The sequence below is a fragment of the Seriola lalandi genome, unplaced genomic scaffold, assembly GCF_002814215.2.
Source record: "Seriola lalandi dorsalis isolate HSWRI2012SDOR001 ecotype SW California unplaced genomic scaffold, Sedor1 jcf7180002054579, whole genome shotgun sequence".
NCBI classification, from domain to species: Eukaryota; Metazoa; Chordata; class Actinopteri; order Carangiformes; family Carangidae; genus Seriola; species Seriola lalandi.
Window position 1 is genome coordinate 1,701,235 of NW_019525132.1, and position 14,792 is coordinate 1,716,026.

General features: G+C 38.5%; 1 protein-coding gene across 1 annotated transcript; it reads right to left on the bottom strand.

Annotated features, from left to right (window-relative positions):
* Positions 1 to 2,202: 2,202 nt before the first annotated feature.
* LOC111663690 (coiled-coil domain-containing protein 146) lies at positions 2,203 to 13,378 on the bottom strand. The gene is made up of 10 exons (XM_087177075.1): positions 13,373 to 13,378; positions 10,873 to 10,955; positions 9,747 to 9,962; positions 7,038 to 7,095; positions 4,842 to 4,924; positions 4,548 to 4,641; positions 4,342 to 4,415; positions 3,136 to 3,363; positions 2,833 to 2,922; positions 2,203 to 2,476 (listed from the first exon to the last, which is right to left on the bottom strand). Exons 1-10 carry the CDS (start codon positions 13,376 to 13,378, stop codon positions 2,356 to 2,358), a joined length of 1,053 nt encoding a protein of 350 aa, XP_087033201.1. The 3' UTR covers positions 2,203 to 2,355.
* Positions 13,379 to 14,792: the final 1,414 nt, after the last annotated feature.

Here is a 14,792-nt window from a genome sequence, read left to right on the forward strand (position 1 = left end):
TGGCAGATATAAAATCTATATATTCTTTTCAAATCATTCTGAACCGATCATACTGTGGTGATATTTGCACTCTTTGAATTTGCCTCATTTTTGGTTGCTCTCCTGTCACACTAACATCAAACTAATCCTACTTTAGTCACTTTGATGTTTTTGGGTAAAATATACATCTGTGTCTGTGCATGTTATTAAATGCACTAATGAAGACATCAAGACTTGATTCAAATAGATCTTTCTGTGCATGCGCCCATGCTTACATGTTCCTGATTGTGTGTGTGTGTGTGTGTGTGTGTGTTTGTGTGTGTGTGTGTGTGTAGTTTGCGTGTTGTTTGTGTTGCACCTCAGCCCTGAGCAGTTCACGGTGCTTTTGGCCCCTCTCCTCGGCTTTGATCTGTGTCAGACATCTGAGGTTGTGGAGTTCTTCTCTGAGGCTGTTTGACTCCCTCAGCAGGTCCTGAATCATCCCACACTGCTGATTCTTCTGGCTCTCCTCCTCAGCCACTGAGAGCTGCTTGGGAACAAATGTACGGATGTTCTCATTTGAAAAATCTCAAATTTAAGGGTTACTGACAACAGAATGAGACCATAAAGTGGACTAAAAGTCCCTTAATACAAGGATGATGGATAGAGCAGGATATAGTCTAGTATGACTATAAGTTTTGTATGACTATGTGACATGCTGTAGGATGTGAAAATTATGTAATAGAAAATCTAATTTTGTCTGGAAGATAAAGACGCTAAAAATGAAGAATATAAGAACTTAAATCAACTATGTTAAGTTTTATTATGTCTCACAACTTTTTTTTCCACTTCTTGTCTCTTGCACCTGATGTTTTATGTTTAACACTTTACTATCACAGTTTCAACAAAAAATGAAATTGCAGGCTCCTCAAAGACTTCTGCAGTAGACTGCATTATATTTTACATTTGCGACTGATATTGTGTCCACCCCTGCACTTCGTCAGCACCTGTTTTTCAAAGCTGACTTTGAGAGTGTCCACCTCTTTCTGAAGCTCCATCCTCTGCTGAATACTGTCTTCTCTTTTGGGAACAGCATCTAACTGGAAATTCAAGTCAAGACAGTCAGTAAGGTTAACATCAAAAGTCTTTAGATTTTCAATGTTCAAGGAGATCTTACATCTGCTGTAGTCCCTCCATAATCTTACAAAAAGGCTGGAAAATAAATTTTTATCAATTGCTTCCCTGATTATAGTCCTTTAGACTTCACATACCGAGGATAAAAAAGACTGTGAGGATCCAGTACAAAGATTAGCAAACTTCATATCAAATTCACTCAGTGCATATTCAATCTCACATTAAACATTGACTGCAAAAATAATTAATACTATATATCAGAGTTTCCCTAAGGCCTCTCTGATAGCGCTTGGATCAAGCGACACTGTGAGTGTTCACTGAAACTTATAAAAGATGAATGCCCTCAGGGGTTGGGATTGCCCCTCTCTGCAGGGTTGCCAGGTCTTGTGTTCAGTGGTATGAGCTGCTTCACTCCTTATTTAAAAATTGCTAATTGTCTTCTTCTCTGGCAGAAGAATAAAACTACACCAATATGTTTAAGACAACATTGCAATAGAATTTCATTTCAGTTACATGAAGCACTTCATACTAACCATTATTAGCCCTCATGCTGTGTATAGCTTAGACCACAATACTGTGTAAATATTAAACCCATCAATCATCCCATTTGATTTAAGTGTGATGGATTTTTGAGGTGTAGCCACGGACTGTCCAATCCTGATCTGAGCAGCCTTCACAGTCAAATTTATGTTTGTTTATATGTATCATGTGAGAGATGTTGATGATTGGCAGATTAGAGCGTCAATGAATCTAATTGTACAACTGTTTTGTTTTCCATATTTCTTACATTTGTGAATTCCCCAATGTGTCATAACGATTTCCTTTCATACTGTAATGTGCTTGTGAGATGTGCTGATGCATTTCCCATGACTGTCTCTCCCTCTCTTCTTCTCTCCACTTTCTTTTTAAAAACTGTTAACATCAGTAGAATTACAGGAAACTTGAGAATAACAAAATGCTTCTGGTGTAACGCAGGTTAAGGACTTAATGCGTTTATCATTGGCACAGTGACATTTGCACTCAAAATGCTCCCACACCTGTGTTCAAGCCTGGAGAATTTACCAAAACAACTGCCAATAGCAGTGAAACCATGAGTATATTTCCAAGCAGCGATTAGGTGTTACATGTACAAGAGTAGCGTTCCACTATATAAACACATTTCCTCACATTGGGATGATTTTGTTACAGTTTCTGGGAATATAAGATAACTCATGGACACTCCAACTACTTTCAAATTTGGGTAGATTTTCCTTCTGCAGACATTTAAAGTATCAATCCACCGGTCACCTGTGCCTGTAACTCATTGTAGATAGATTGCATGTGTTGTAGCTGCTCAGTGGCCATTGTCAACGCATACTCCATCCTCTTGAGGGCTTGCATCTGCCTGAGGGAAAACACAGGCACCCTTTAAACATTTATCGACATCAAAAGGCTATGGCTCCTAACACTTTTCAGCTGGATTTCACTGTCTCAAATTTGACTCATAATATATCGATTCTTGTAAAATATGAAGAGTTTTAACTCGGTTTGGAATGCAGCTAAAGAAATGCTTTGAACCTTTGGTTAAATTAGTCTTAAAAAAAAGAAGAAAAAAAAAGAAAAGAAAAATCACAACGAGACTTGTTGGTAATCAAAACATAAGCTGTACAAGTGCAAGTGCCCTCATACAGTGTGTAATTAATGGATGTGTGGAGACTTATTTACATGTGTGATAGAGCTCAGTTTGACATATTTTTGTACCTATTTTTCTCTCTGAGCTGCACAGACTGGTTCTCATACAGGTGCTTTCTGTCACTCATGATGTTCTGCAGCTTCATTTCCAGGATACCTCTGTTGATGAAAAACACATATTGTCGTGTGAAAACACAGAGCGAAAGCCTCTCTCCCAACCCTAAAACTAAATCAAATACTGTATTTCTATATATGTTATATACGGTATACTGTATGTCTATATATGTTGTTGTTGTTGTTGTTAACTGAATCAGATTTGTTCTTTCAAACACTTTCACCAGTGTCCATTTTTTACTAGAGTGAGTTTTGTACCTGTTCCCAATGAATTCAGCCTCTTCCTCCCTGTTGACCTCCTGTTCTTTCAGCAGCTGTCTGTACTCTGCCTGACTGGCCTCTACTTGGGCCTGGAGAGCCTCCAGCTCCTGCATCATCACCTTCTTCTTCATCCTGAGGGAGTGGTTATGCTCGTCCACCTCCTTCACTTGCTGCTCCGTTTCTGAAATCTCTGTGTTTAGTGCTCCTATCTGCTTCTTTGCAGCTCTAGTGTGTTTGTATGAAGGGGACAGAAAAAAATGAACATACAAAGAAAGTAAAACATAATATATAATACCATATATACCATGGCCATAAGAGCATCCTTTTATCACTTCACACTTGCCCTGTAAGAGTGAATATCACATGAAATAACAGCATGTGCATCCATCTTTTACACACACCCCCCAGCAGTCCCACTCAGCTTGGTGCATTTCAAATAGCTCACATGGCTCATACAGACGGCTCCACAGCATCACTTACGAGCCAAATATTAATTTGAAATAAACATAAAAAGAAACTGCAGTGATGCTGCAAGTGGAACTATTCTCTGGTGATTAAGGGGCTTTTGAATGCAGCTTCCCTTAAATATGAAATTAATGATGCCTGCTGATGCATATGGTTGTCATTTTTATTAAATGAGAAGGATTGCCACCTTCAAATTCTTGAAAATAATTTAACTTTCGCTACAAATAGTACCTTATTTTTCACTTCATTATTTGGATTAAAAAGTGCCGTTCCACAGAACTGCAAAGTCTACAGTACATCAAAAGGAGTGTGGCTGGAAAGATACCTTGCAGAGAGGAAACCGAACAACAAATGAAACTGGAAAATTTATTTTTTTTCCCCACGTAAAAACTGAATGAAGAATATTTAATATCAGTTTCGCACAGATTCTGTTGTTGTTTTTCTGTTCCATATCAGGTTTAATCAAAAATTTACACTCAGCAAAAAACAATTAGCAGCAGATGCTCATTTCTTTTGTGTATGAGATCAAGATGAAGGGAGGGAGACGTATCAGAATGATTTAAACCATATGACTCAAGGATTGTGCAATTCAGGGAGTAGTTTTCAAAAGGTGTTTCTTCTGTATTTTTTTCTTTCCCCGTAGTGTTGTCTCACAGAATTTGCTCATTTTTAATTCCCGGTGTTTGAACTTTCCTGCTCTTCCCCAGTAAAGAACTTTACGGGGTTAAATGTACTTACTCCGTCTTGGAGCGTTTCCTTTCAATCTTCTCAAAAATCTGGTCAGGTACGCTGATGAGCCGGGCTTTCTCAGCCTTCCAACAAACACAGAAACACATGCACACACAAATGTAAGATGGCACATGGTTTTTCATTTTTTCGATGGTGTGCTGTAAGCCATACTCATTCATACACACACACACACACACACACGCTAACACACAGACCTCTTTGAGCTCTATGATCTCCTTCTGGTCCTCCAGCTCTTTCTGTTCTTTCAGTATCAGAGTTTCATGGGTTTCCACATCTTCCATCAGACTTCTGTGCAGAGAGTGAGAGTAAGATACACACAAAAAAGCTAATTTATCTTCTAAAAAAAATGGTGATTAACAGCCCTTAAGATTCAGCAGCAGTGCTTCTTACTGTATTCAACTGACAAGACATAAGACAGTTTTTATGTCTTCATTGCACTGTCACACTAGCTGGATCAATAGAAGTTAAAAGCCCCAGCAATGACAGACCTGACTTCCAGTTGTTTCTGGGCCACCTCTTTCCTCAGATCCTCATATTTGTCCTGCAGGGCTTTTGTTCTGCTCTCCAGCTCCTGGAGGACCCACCAACAGTATTAACATTAGATCACAAATCAAGATTTTCATGTTAATGATAGGAATTTAATTGAGTTCTGGCTGTGCAGCCAAAAGACTATTGTTTTTGTCTTCATTTCATAGTGTCTCATCCCAACTGTCAGGCAAACTGACTGTTGGAACTGAGTCTTTTTTATAGTTAGAAAGACTTTTATTGCTTGTATTGCATTTGTCTAGGTGAGGGTCATTTCAATTTAGATATTTTATTAGTTATTTTAATATTAAGAAGCCAAAGTCAAGCTTCTTTTTCAGAGTTTAAACAATTTTGTGGTACTGAAAGTATTTGTAGTTTGATGCCCAAATTATAATTCTCATAATTTTATGCACAACAGAGATATGCTTGACACACACACACACACACACACACACACACACACACACACACACACACACACACACACAACATCTACAATTAGAAATATATGCGAGGCCTCAGTGATGAAACATAGTATTAATTATGTAGGTGTGTGTTTGGTACCCAGGAGGGGTCACACACAGTATTTCATTAGACTTAATATCACACTTGACGCTGTTGGTCTGATAGGGCATATGTTTTGATAACAATATGAAAGGGACTCAAAAGGCCCTTTCACACTTACCCTTTGTTACATTAAAAGATAATTGGCTGAGCTGTTCTGGTAAAAGCTGCATGTTGTTATTTGTTATTTAACAATTCCTTCTTTTTGATAATTGAAAATTATTTGGACTCAATTCTGATATTCATTTTAAGAATCGTTCATGTTCTTGTGTAGTGTGTGTTCATAGTGACGGTGAAAAGCTTGTCCACTTAACATGATAATTCATGTTAAACAATTCACAATTCAGAAACTGTTTTACTGTAGCTAAACTACATGTGTCACTGGTTCTGGAAATATTTTCCTTATGTTAGATTCACTTTGAACGATAACCTGTACAACAGGTCACCAAAAACAAGGACATGTGGGTGTCTCCTGAAAAATGTGGTTATGCTATAGCCATTTGTTATCATTCAACTTAATTTCTTTAATATCAGATTTATTCCTGTGAGAGCAGAAAGTTTTACAGGAAGCATGTCAGCTACAATTGCAGCAACTGTCCAGTGACCAGCCTGATAATGTCTGAGTGTAGGTTCTTGTGATAACATTTTCAAATACCCCTTGTTTAGTCCGTTAAATGCCAAAATGTTTTGGCTTTTAAATATTACCTATAAGCCTTTTTGCCTCATGGACAGTGTAGCTTTTGAATGCTATGAAAATGATACCAGCCATTGGCATGAAAGCAGAGTTCTGGCACATTTCTAATGTTTTGTTTTTGCAATCAGTAATTAAACAGAAATTGGCATCAGCAACAGAATTTTGATGAAGTTTAATGATTGTAGAGTTGTGTATGCAGTTCTCCCTGAGACTTGCCCTCAGGGTCTTATGTTCGTATTCTTGTACTGAGCGGATTTTCTTCAACACAATTGCCGATTGTTTGTGATGATGACTCAACAGCTGCTGTAGATTTTCATGCCTATCCAAGTGTTGGAAATACCCAAAGTGCACTACATTGTGTTAGACCTCTGACAGACTGAATAATAATAGTATACATCATGGCTTACAGCGCGATATACAGTCAGCATTCAACTAGATGCTGAGATTCTATGAGGATTCATGAATGTTCTTATTTTTAGTGTGTGTTCCTTTTAATACAACACATATATTATGAATCATGTGCATTATAATATAGTGTGAGCAGAATTACATTCCATTTATACATTTATAAATGTGTATATGACTACCAGCCATTATTAACTTGATTTGCCTGCTTTAAGTTAAACAGTTAAAACCCGCTCTCCATGTGTAACAAAGATTAAACCTTATTCAATGTGTGTGCCATCCTTTTGTCTGAATGTGAGACTGGAATACAAAAAGATTCAGCTTCACATTGCTTTAAATGGCCCTAAAAAGAGCCAATGGCAAGTCATCATATGGAGGGATTAAGCCTGGATAGAGGCTTAATGTAAAACTCATATTTATCCTCTCTGAAGACCGTTGTTGCAGTAGTAATCCACATCTCTGAAACTAGACGTGGATGGTGCAATGATGAACTTACAGCAGGTTTTGGCTGATTCTCATTCTCTTTCACCAGATACTGCTTCTCTTCCCGGAGACTGCATAGAGGTGAGGTAAGGTAAGTGGAGGTGAGGTGATGAGACGAGGGGAGAGGAGGAAAAAATGTGAAAAATAAAATAGAATCAACGGGTTATTAAGATATAGAAATGACATTTTTCAGTTCCTGGTTGGACAGAAAGAGGAATGCGTTGAGGGGAACTTGGATTTACATTAAAAATACCCCGATGTGCAGTTTTCAGTTAACTAAACTCATGCTAAATCCGTCTTACTTGAAAGGCAAAAGGATTCAGAGCCCATGTTCTCGAAATGGGTGTCAGAAGTTTTAAATTAGTTCTATGAAACCTTTCTATTTTTATTAATGAGTGAATAAAAACTTCATGATATGCTGTAGAAACAGTGTATAAAAAGAGCCAGTATATACTGTACATATGTATACATACACACACTCACAAGCTTTCCCAAACATAAAGTACCATCCAACAAAGTTCAAATGTGCATATAAAAACCCCATAATTTATTAATTTTTTATTTCCCTGTGGCATAAGCTTTTTGAGCAGCTGATTAAAATTTGCATGAAATAATTCAGCTCTGTTATTGTGAAAAACCTTACAACAGCACATAGTGTACAGCTGCATGTTTCACCGAGTAAATTATATTAATCTTCTTGACAAGTTGATGTATTGGATATTAACTGATATATAGAAAAAACTGCATGAATGCTAAAATATGTGACTGGAAAAAGTGCTGAATTCCTGTGCATCTGTTTGCCTACGGATAAAGGACGCATAGATTCTAAAAAGGCATATTTGCATGGCGAGCATCTGCCTGTCATATGCAGACCGCTAGCCATGTGGACAAGAGATGGAGAACGGAACCGGCTGGAGTGGGTGAAATAAAGAAAGGCTAGAAAGAGACGAAACTGAGACGATGACAGGACAAGAGTGCTCACTACCAAAAGCTGTCACAAATAATATGCACACTCAGTGTCTAATACTGTCTATTACTGCATCCTCAGAGAACGCTCTGTAAGTGTTTTCATTTAATATTTCAATTACTGCTGGGCCCACAGCTCTCTGCCTCAGCTGTGTGCTCCAGACTAAAAATCACTATACTACGGAGCATATCTTTGCAATACAGTGGCGAGTTTATCTGATGAGTGGTTTAATATTCTTCATCTGACCTTGTAGGATTTATCCATAAGCTGATTACCAGTTAAAACAAAACTGATTAGTCAAAATTATTATTTTAGAGACTTTGCTTTAATTGGGAGCTTTAAAACCCCTCATTCATATTTTCACCTATAGAAACCTCATTCACTCTTTCACCACACAAGCTCGTATTAGTTAATCTTTCACTTCCGTGGTCTCCACATACCCTGTCAAACTTTATTGGGCTCAATGTTGGAATGAACTTACTGACACCAATTGTTTACAGTTCACGCACTTCACCTATTTCTGCTGCTTAGACTTCAACACACATTTTTGTTGCACTTCACTGACATTTCAACTGCTTTCATCTCTAAATCACAGTTCAACTGACTGCTTGCAGTGTTTTGTTTTTGCAAATCCCATTTGAAACCAGGTGGTTCTCAAACATTTTGGGAAGCACCGGTGTATGTTACCATGTTGCTTAGCAATGTTCCAATAACCTCACTTTGGCACAGCAGAGTTTGTGTATAGAGAAGAGAGAGAGGTACTTGAGTGAGTTATTTTTCATTTTTGTGGGCGTGTTTGACCCTTTGGATACGCTGACAGTTGTGCCGAGTGAGTTGGGGGAAGGAAAAGAGAAACCTGCAGCAGAAAAGAGGAAAATTGACTGCGCTGAGAAAAGAGACTCATGGGAGTGAAAGGAAAGAATTAGAAGAGAGGAACAGAAACGACTACAGGACTGACGCCAAAACACTGACCATTATGGAGCTTAGACAAGTAAACACATTCTCATAGCAAACATAACAATCCTCTTGAAATGCGTATACATCTCATTTGTTGTGTACATCAACTCTTCCCCTCATATGATAAACCTTAAGGAAATGTGGCTACTGAAAAAGAAACCGTTTCGGCAGTCTTTATTCCTATTCTTGTAAACTGTTTCAGTGGTGCAGAAAACCCCCCCCCCAAAAAAACAGTTGTAGGCCAAGCAATACACACACAGTATCAATACTGTGTGCGTGTGTGTCGTACATTGTCACCTTCACCTCCCTCTAAAGTCAATAAAAACTTGCAAAGATGCTGCCTCATGTAGCTCAATGTTTGGTCCCTAGTTATTTAACTGTGACTGTGTGTGTGTGTGTGTGTGTGTGTGTGTGTGTGTGTGTGTGTGTGTGTGTGTGTGTGTGTGTGTGTCCATACACGCGAACGCTTTCATACTGTACACAACTTCTCTCTTCACCACTCCAGTTTCACTTCTGTGTATTGCTCTTACTGTCCTCTGTCTCTCGGGTTCCCGTCAGTGGTGTGTGTGTGTGTGTGTGTGTGTGTGTGTGTGTGTGTGTGTGTGTGTGTGTGTGTGTGAGAGAGAGAGAGAGAGTGTCGACAAAGCTCCAGCCAAATTCGAGAGGAGTTTGTGTCAAGTTTGAAATGTCAACTTCATTTGATTTATTTGGCATTTGATTCGATATCTGACTGAAACTGAAGCTTGTAGCATGAGTGACTGCAATAATAATGAGTGTATGTATATGTACAAAGCTCACCACTTCAGTTGGTGTTGTGTCTTGTACTCTCTGTCCTCAGCAGCTCTCAGTTCATTGTACACCTGGAGGAGCTGTTGCCTCAGTTCATTGACCTCACTTTCAGGCTCCTCAGACGTGCTCTGCTCCTCTGTTGCCTCCACCTCCGCCTGCAGCCTCTGCAGCTCAGCACGACACCTCTTTGCCTCTTCCAGACGCTGGATCTCAGAGTCCTGGGCACTTTGAGATGAAACAATGATTTAAGTAATGTGATGTTACATTTACACAAAGTAGTAAACTCAAACCAGTTTAAAACAGTGAAATACAAAAGAAAAGAAGGATTCAGACTACTGTCATCAACAGGAAATTAAGATGAGGCTGCTTACTTTTATTTGCTCATTGAAAATTTGTAAATCTAAATTTTATATATCTTTTGCTACCTGCTTTCAGGAAAAAGTGAAAACAGCTTCACTTGTCTTAGCACAGTCTGAATACGTTTTTTTCACAAAACTTGTAGTACAATAGGCATGTAAATTATACTTTAGATGCTGATTTTCATGATAGACTTCTGACTACTGTGCTAGTTAAATTTAATGTGCACATTCAGATTTTTTCCCCTCGTTTTCACAGGAAATTGGGGCCTCAAACGATAATTTCACTCCTTCTATTATGTCTTGGTGGTAATTTTGAGAGTAACTGTTCAACCACGGATTTAATAAAGCTTGAAAAGAATTGTGCTTTGGGAAATGTCTTTGACAGCAACAGTATCTCAGCCTGTTACAGCTGGAGTGGTTGTACCTTCTTCTTACTGCTTCAGCGACATGTTTGCTTCCACCTCTTTGCTCTAGTCATTATTTCATTTTTGGCTCCACTAAGTGAGTGAGAAATAATAAACCTGATCTAGGTTTCAAAATGTGTATTGTGAAGCCAGTGGCTGGTGTCAGACGCTACCACCATGTTTTGAAAACAGTGTATAAGAGCAGCAGAGCTACGTCAGATAGGAGTTCAAGTCTTTTTCAAGGACACTTCAGTTAGATCCATTCTGGCTTGAACACAGGCCTGATGTTTCTGCACGTGCTTCTCTAATATGCTGTACTTTCAGCATCTCTGTAGTGAAATATGGCTTCAAAAGGAAAACAGGGAAACGTACCGCTTCAGAGTCTCCTGCAGGAGCCTGTAGCTGGTTTTCAGTTTGGCCACTTTGGTCTGGCTGATCTTGCCCAATGACAACAGCTGAGGAACACAAAGCAGGACTATTACCAATAATGTGGCTATGGAAAACATTCTGTAAAGAAGAATATGCAGGTAGTACCAATATAATAGATGATATACATATTTCCACTGTGACAATCATCCACATCTGAACAATCCAGCTCCAGCCAAACATTGCAGCCCGAACTGTTTGGCTTCATTCAGCTGCATTTGCTACACATTTTCCTGCATGGGTGCTCAGCTCAGGTTTCACTATTTCTTTAATAGAATATCACATTCAGTGGAAATCTCTTGTTGGCGCTTTTTCCGGATAGAATATGCAATAGGGCATATTACTAGGAACCAGACACATTTTTGACCTGTAAGCAGTTTTGTGTAATATTGTTTAGTGATAAAATTAAATTCCAGAGGTTGAAAACTAGATCACGATTTACTCCAAGAAGAGTTTTGGATTTCATAAGTCAAAACTTTTCTTTGTTTCTGCTGTAATATGCTCAAATTTCAGTTACTGTTCTAAAAAAAAAACAACAACAAAATAACAAACAAACTAATATCTGTCTGGATTCACCAACTCAGTGTGATCGACCACAACAAATTCCCTGATAAAAAAGGGGGCTGTGAACGGGATTTAACTCAAGTTAAAAATAAACCATTATCATCATAGTATCAGAACACCTTATCATGATCAGCATAAAGAACAAACCTCCAACTATCTGCAGTCTGAAAGGGAGAGGAGTAATAATTGAAAATAGCCCATATATAATGATAAGTAACAGCATTTCTAGAGATTAAAAAAAAGGTACCATCAGGTATGAAAAAAAGATACATGGCTGACAAAACTTTGGCAAAAACAAAACAAAAAAGCCAGCAAAGAAAAATATATCAGATCAAAAGTTTTGCAAACATGGGAAAATTATCTATAAAAGCTGTTGTGAAATTTTTCTCCTTGGTCAGGTTGTTGTGTGTGTGCCACAGTGATAGAAACAGACGACAGGTGTTGTTCCCCCTCTTATCTTCAGAGCCAGGTTGGTAGAGTGGGGTGTAATGAGGGATAGCGTTGTCTGTATCAAAGAGCTGCAGGACTGAGGATATCTCAGGTCGGACTGCGCAGCAGGTAATCTAACGGCAATGAACACACACAAATGGTCCGATTATACACCCACACGCACTGATAACTCCCCCCAACTTCAAACATTAGGGATAACCGATTATATTTTTAGATTCATTCCATTATATTGTTTGTTTGGCTATTGTCAAATGCGCTCAGAAGTGCAAGACCACGTTCCAAGGGCTGAAAGGACACAGATATAAATGTTGTGAATGATGTAGATTAGGGCTCTTGTCAATATGATTTATTTGGATGTTTTTCAGTCATTTTGCATTAGCGGTCACTCAAGGTCACATCACTACAAGGAAAACACCCGACTGGTATTACATGATTTCTGTTTAAAACATTTGAAGTACAGCTTAATCTCTCACCATTACAGATTGAAATGTTAAGCCACTCATCTGGTCCTAATTGATTTCTAACTGCAACTTCAATCAAGTAATCTCATACAAAAAAAGCTGATTAGAGGAACATGTGAAATCATCTCATTGCTCTTAAACAAAAATAGGAATTCTGAAAACAGATTGAGGCTACACTATTTTTGAACGACATTTTAAAAGAGGTCAGTTTTGTGTTTTCAGCAGCATACACAGCATACCAGTGATGCGACAGATATCTGAGCCATAACACTGGCCATTTATCTGAGAGAAGCAGCCTGAAGCGGTTTCAGGCAGCCCCTCTAAATTCTGGTGCCAAGACTTATCTTCAGCAGAATAGAGTATTGGAGGCTTTTACAGGGTGGCGGCATGAGGCTCACATGTGGCCGAGCATCTTTGAAGTGAGATGAGACAATCACTGGAAGATATTTAAACAGGCACATGGACACGCATACCTGTCTATTTACTCCCTCATCCATGTGTGTGTGTGTGTGTGTGTGTGTGTGTGTGTGTGTGTGTGTGTGTGTGTGTGTGTGTGTGTGTGTATATATATATATATATATATACACACACATACATACACACACATATACATACATATACATATATATATATATATATATATATATATACATATACATATATATATATATATATACATACACACACACACACACACACACACACACACACACATACATATATATACACACACACACACACATGCACAACTTGGCAATGGCAAGCATGTGATCTGCACTGCAGAGCACCGCTAAAACCTTCCAGTAATACAAGTGTGTGATGCAGCAGGTATGTGAAGTGTGTAACAGAAAAAAGCTGTGGGCTTTAATACTCTGCACCCTCAGGGAGAAAAATAATGACCATCACCACGAGGCACAGCACTGCATTCCACTCTGTGATGGAGAGGACCATCCTTCTGTTTGTATCTCTACCTTCATGTCCTCATTTTGACTGTTTGAGTTGGAGTTGAGCCTACAGCCAGATTGAAACACTTTGTTAGAAGTTTTTGTGCTGTAATATTTTCCTTTCTGGAGTGTTCCTCCATCAGGGCTGAGAGCCACTTCTGGAAATGAAATCAATTACTGAAACTGTGTCACTTCTGTAGAAATATGACAAGTGCATGACTAACGCCTTGGAAAAAAGAATCCAATTACAGGACCCGTGGTTATGAATTACAGAATGTACTGAAACAATAGCCATGGCCCATAAACACACCATCAGTGCCAACTTAATGAAACCACAAGAACTTTATAACAGGACAGTAACTGTCTCAGTAACTGTTTTTGTCCGGGTATCCGGACAGAAACAGCCATTGTATGAAGTGATGCTGGTAACTCAGCTGAATAAACAAATCATTTTATTAACTTTCATTGCTAAATCATTTCTATGAGATGCTCCATGAATTTACCTTAATGTGTGAATACAGTTTGTTGGAAAGAACAAGTGCAATTTTAGCTATGTGAACTATAAACCACCAAAAATGACCACATCACCACATCATTATTAGATACAAAAAAAAGTGTATTGTTTATTGTTCATTAAAGACTTCAATATCTGTTTGCTTTGTTAAACATTAAAACATACAACGTAATCCTGTCGTAATCGCTGGTGACAATCCCAGTGTGGTTGGTTTAAAATTACTTTTGAATTTCCATATTTTCTTCACACTGGAGATGAAGAGAGGCTCTCTAGAAAGAACTGTCAGGCTGATACACATCTTTCCAAAACAAGACACTAACAAAATATAGGAAACCATCAAGTATAAGCTGTGATGTACTGTATGCTACATTTACTTAATGAAGCACTACTTAGCCATCAGAGCATATCTTATCTAAATTGGATTGGATTTATTCATTTCAATGTAGTGTGAAGTGTGCACTCTGCAGGTGTATTATGTTAGAAAGTTTAAATCAGATCAGGATAGAGTATTGGCAGGCACTCAGTATTCAAGGATGTGTATTGGGATTCATGGAAAAGTGAATTTATAAGTCTCTAATGCTTAATTTGCAACATCCTGAGCAAGCCGTCTAAATCCAGAAAAAAAGTTGTTTATACTAATTGAAATGAATTCTCTCTATTGTTGCTGCTGGTAAACCATGGATTTTACAGTAATTGTGCCCATCTGACCCTTATATTGACTCAGAGAGTGACTGGTGTGGGGGCGAGTCAGGGTTTTAAGTAAGGCTTCAGAATCTGTAGTGGGTCAAGATGTGGCCTTTAAATGTTGTGAACCTCTAAAACCACATCACTGTAACGTGAGTTGAGGGGATGTGCACTACTCGAGTCATTTCGCTCTTCAGGGAAATGAGCAGACTTCAGAGTCAGGCAGGACGGCAGCATCCACCGACTGCA

Coding starts and splice junctions, on each gene's coding strand:
- LOC111663690 (XM_087177075.1), bottom strand. Junction 4,642..4,841: donor CAGAAACAACTGGAAGTCAG/GTCTGTCATTGC, acceptor CTCTCTGCACAG/AAGTCTGATGGAAGATGTGG. Junction 3,364..4,341: donor AGGAAACGCTCCAAGACGGA/GTAAGTACATTT, acceptor CAAACACACTAG/AGCTGCAAAGAAGCAGATAG.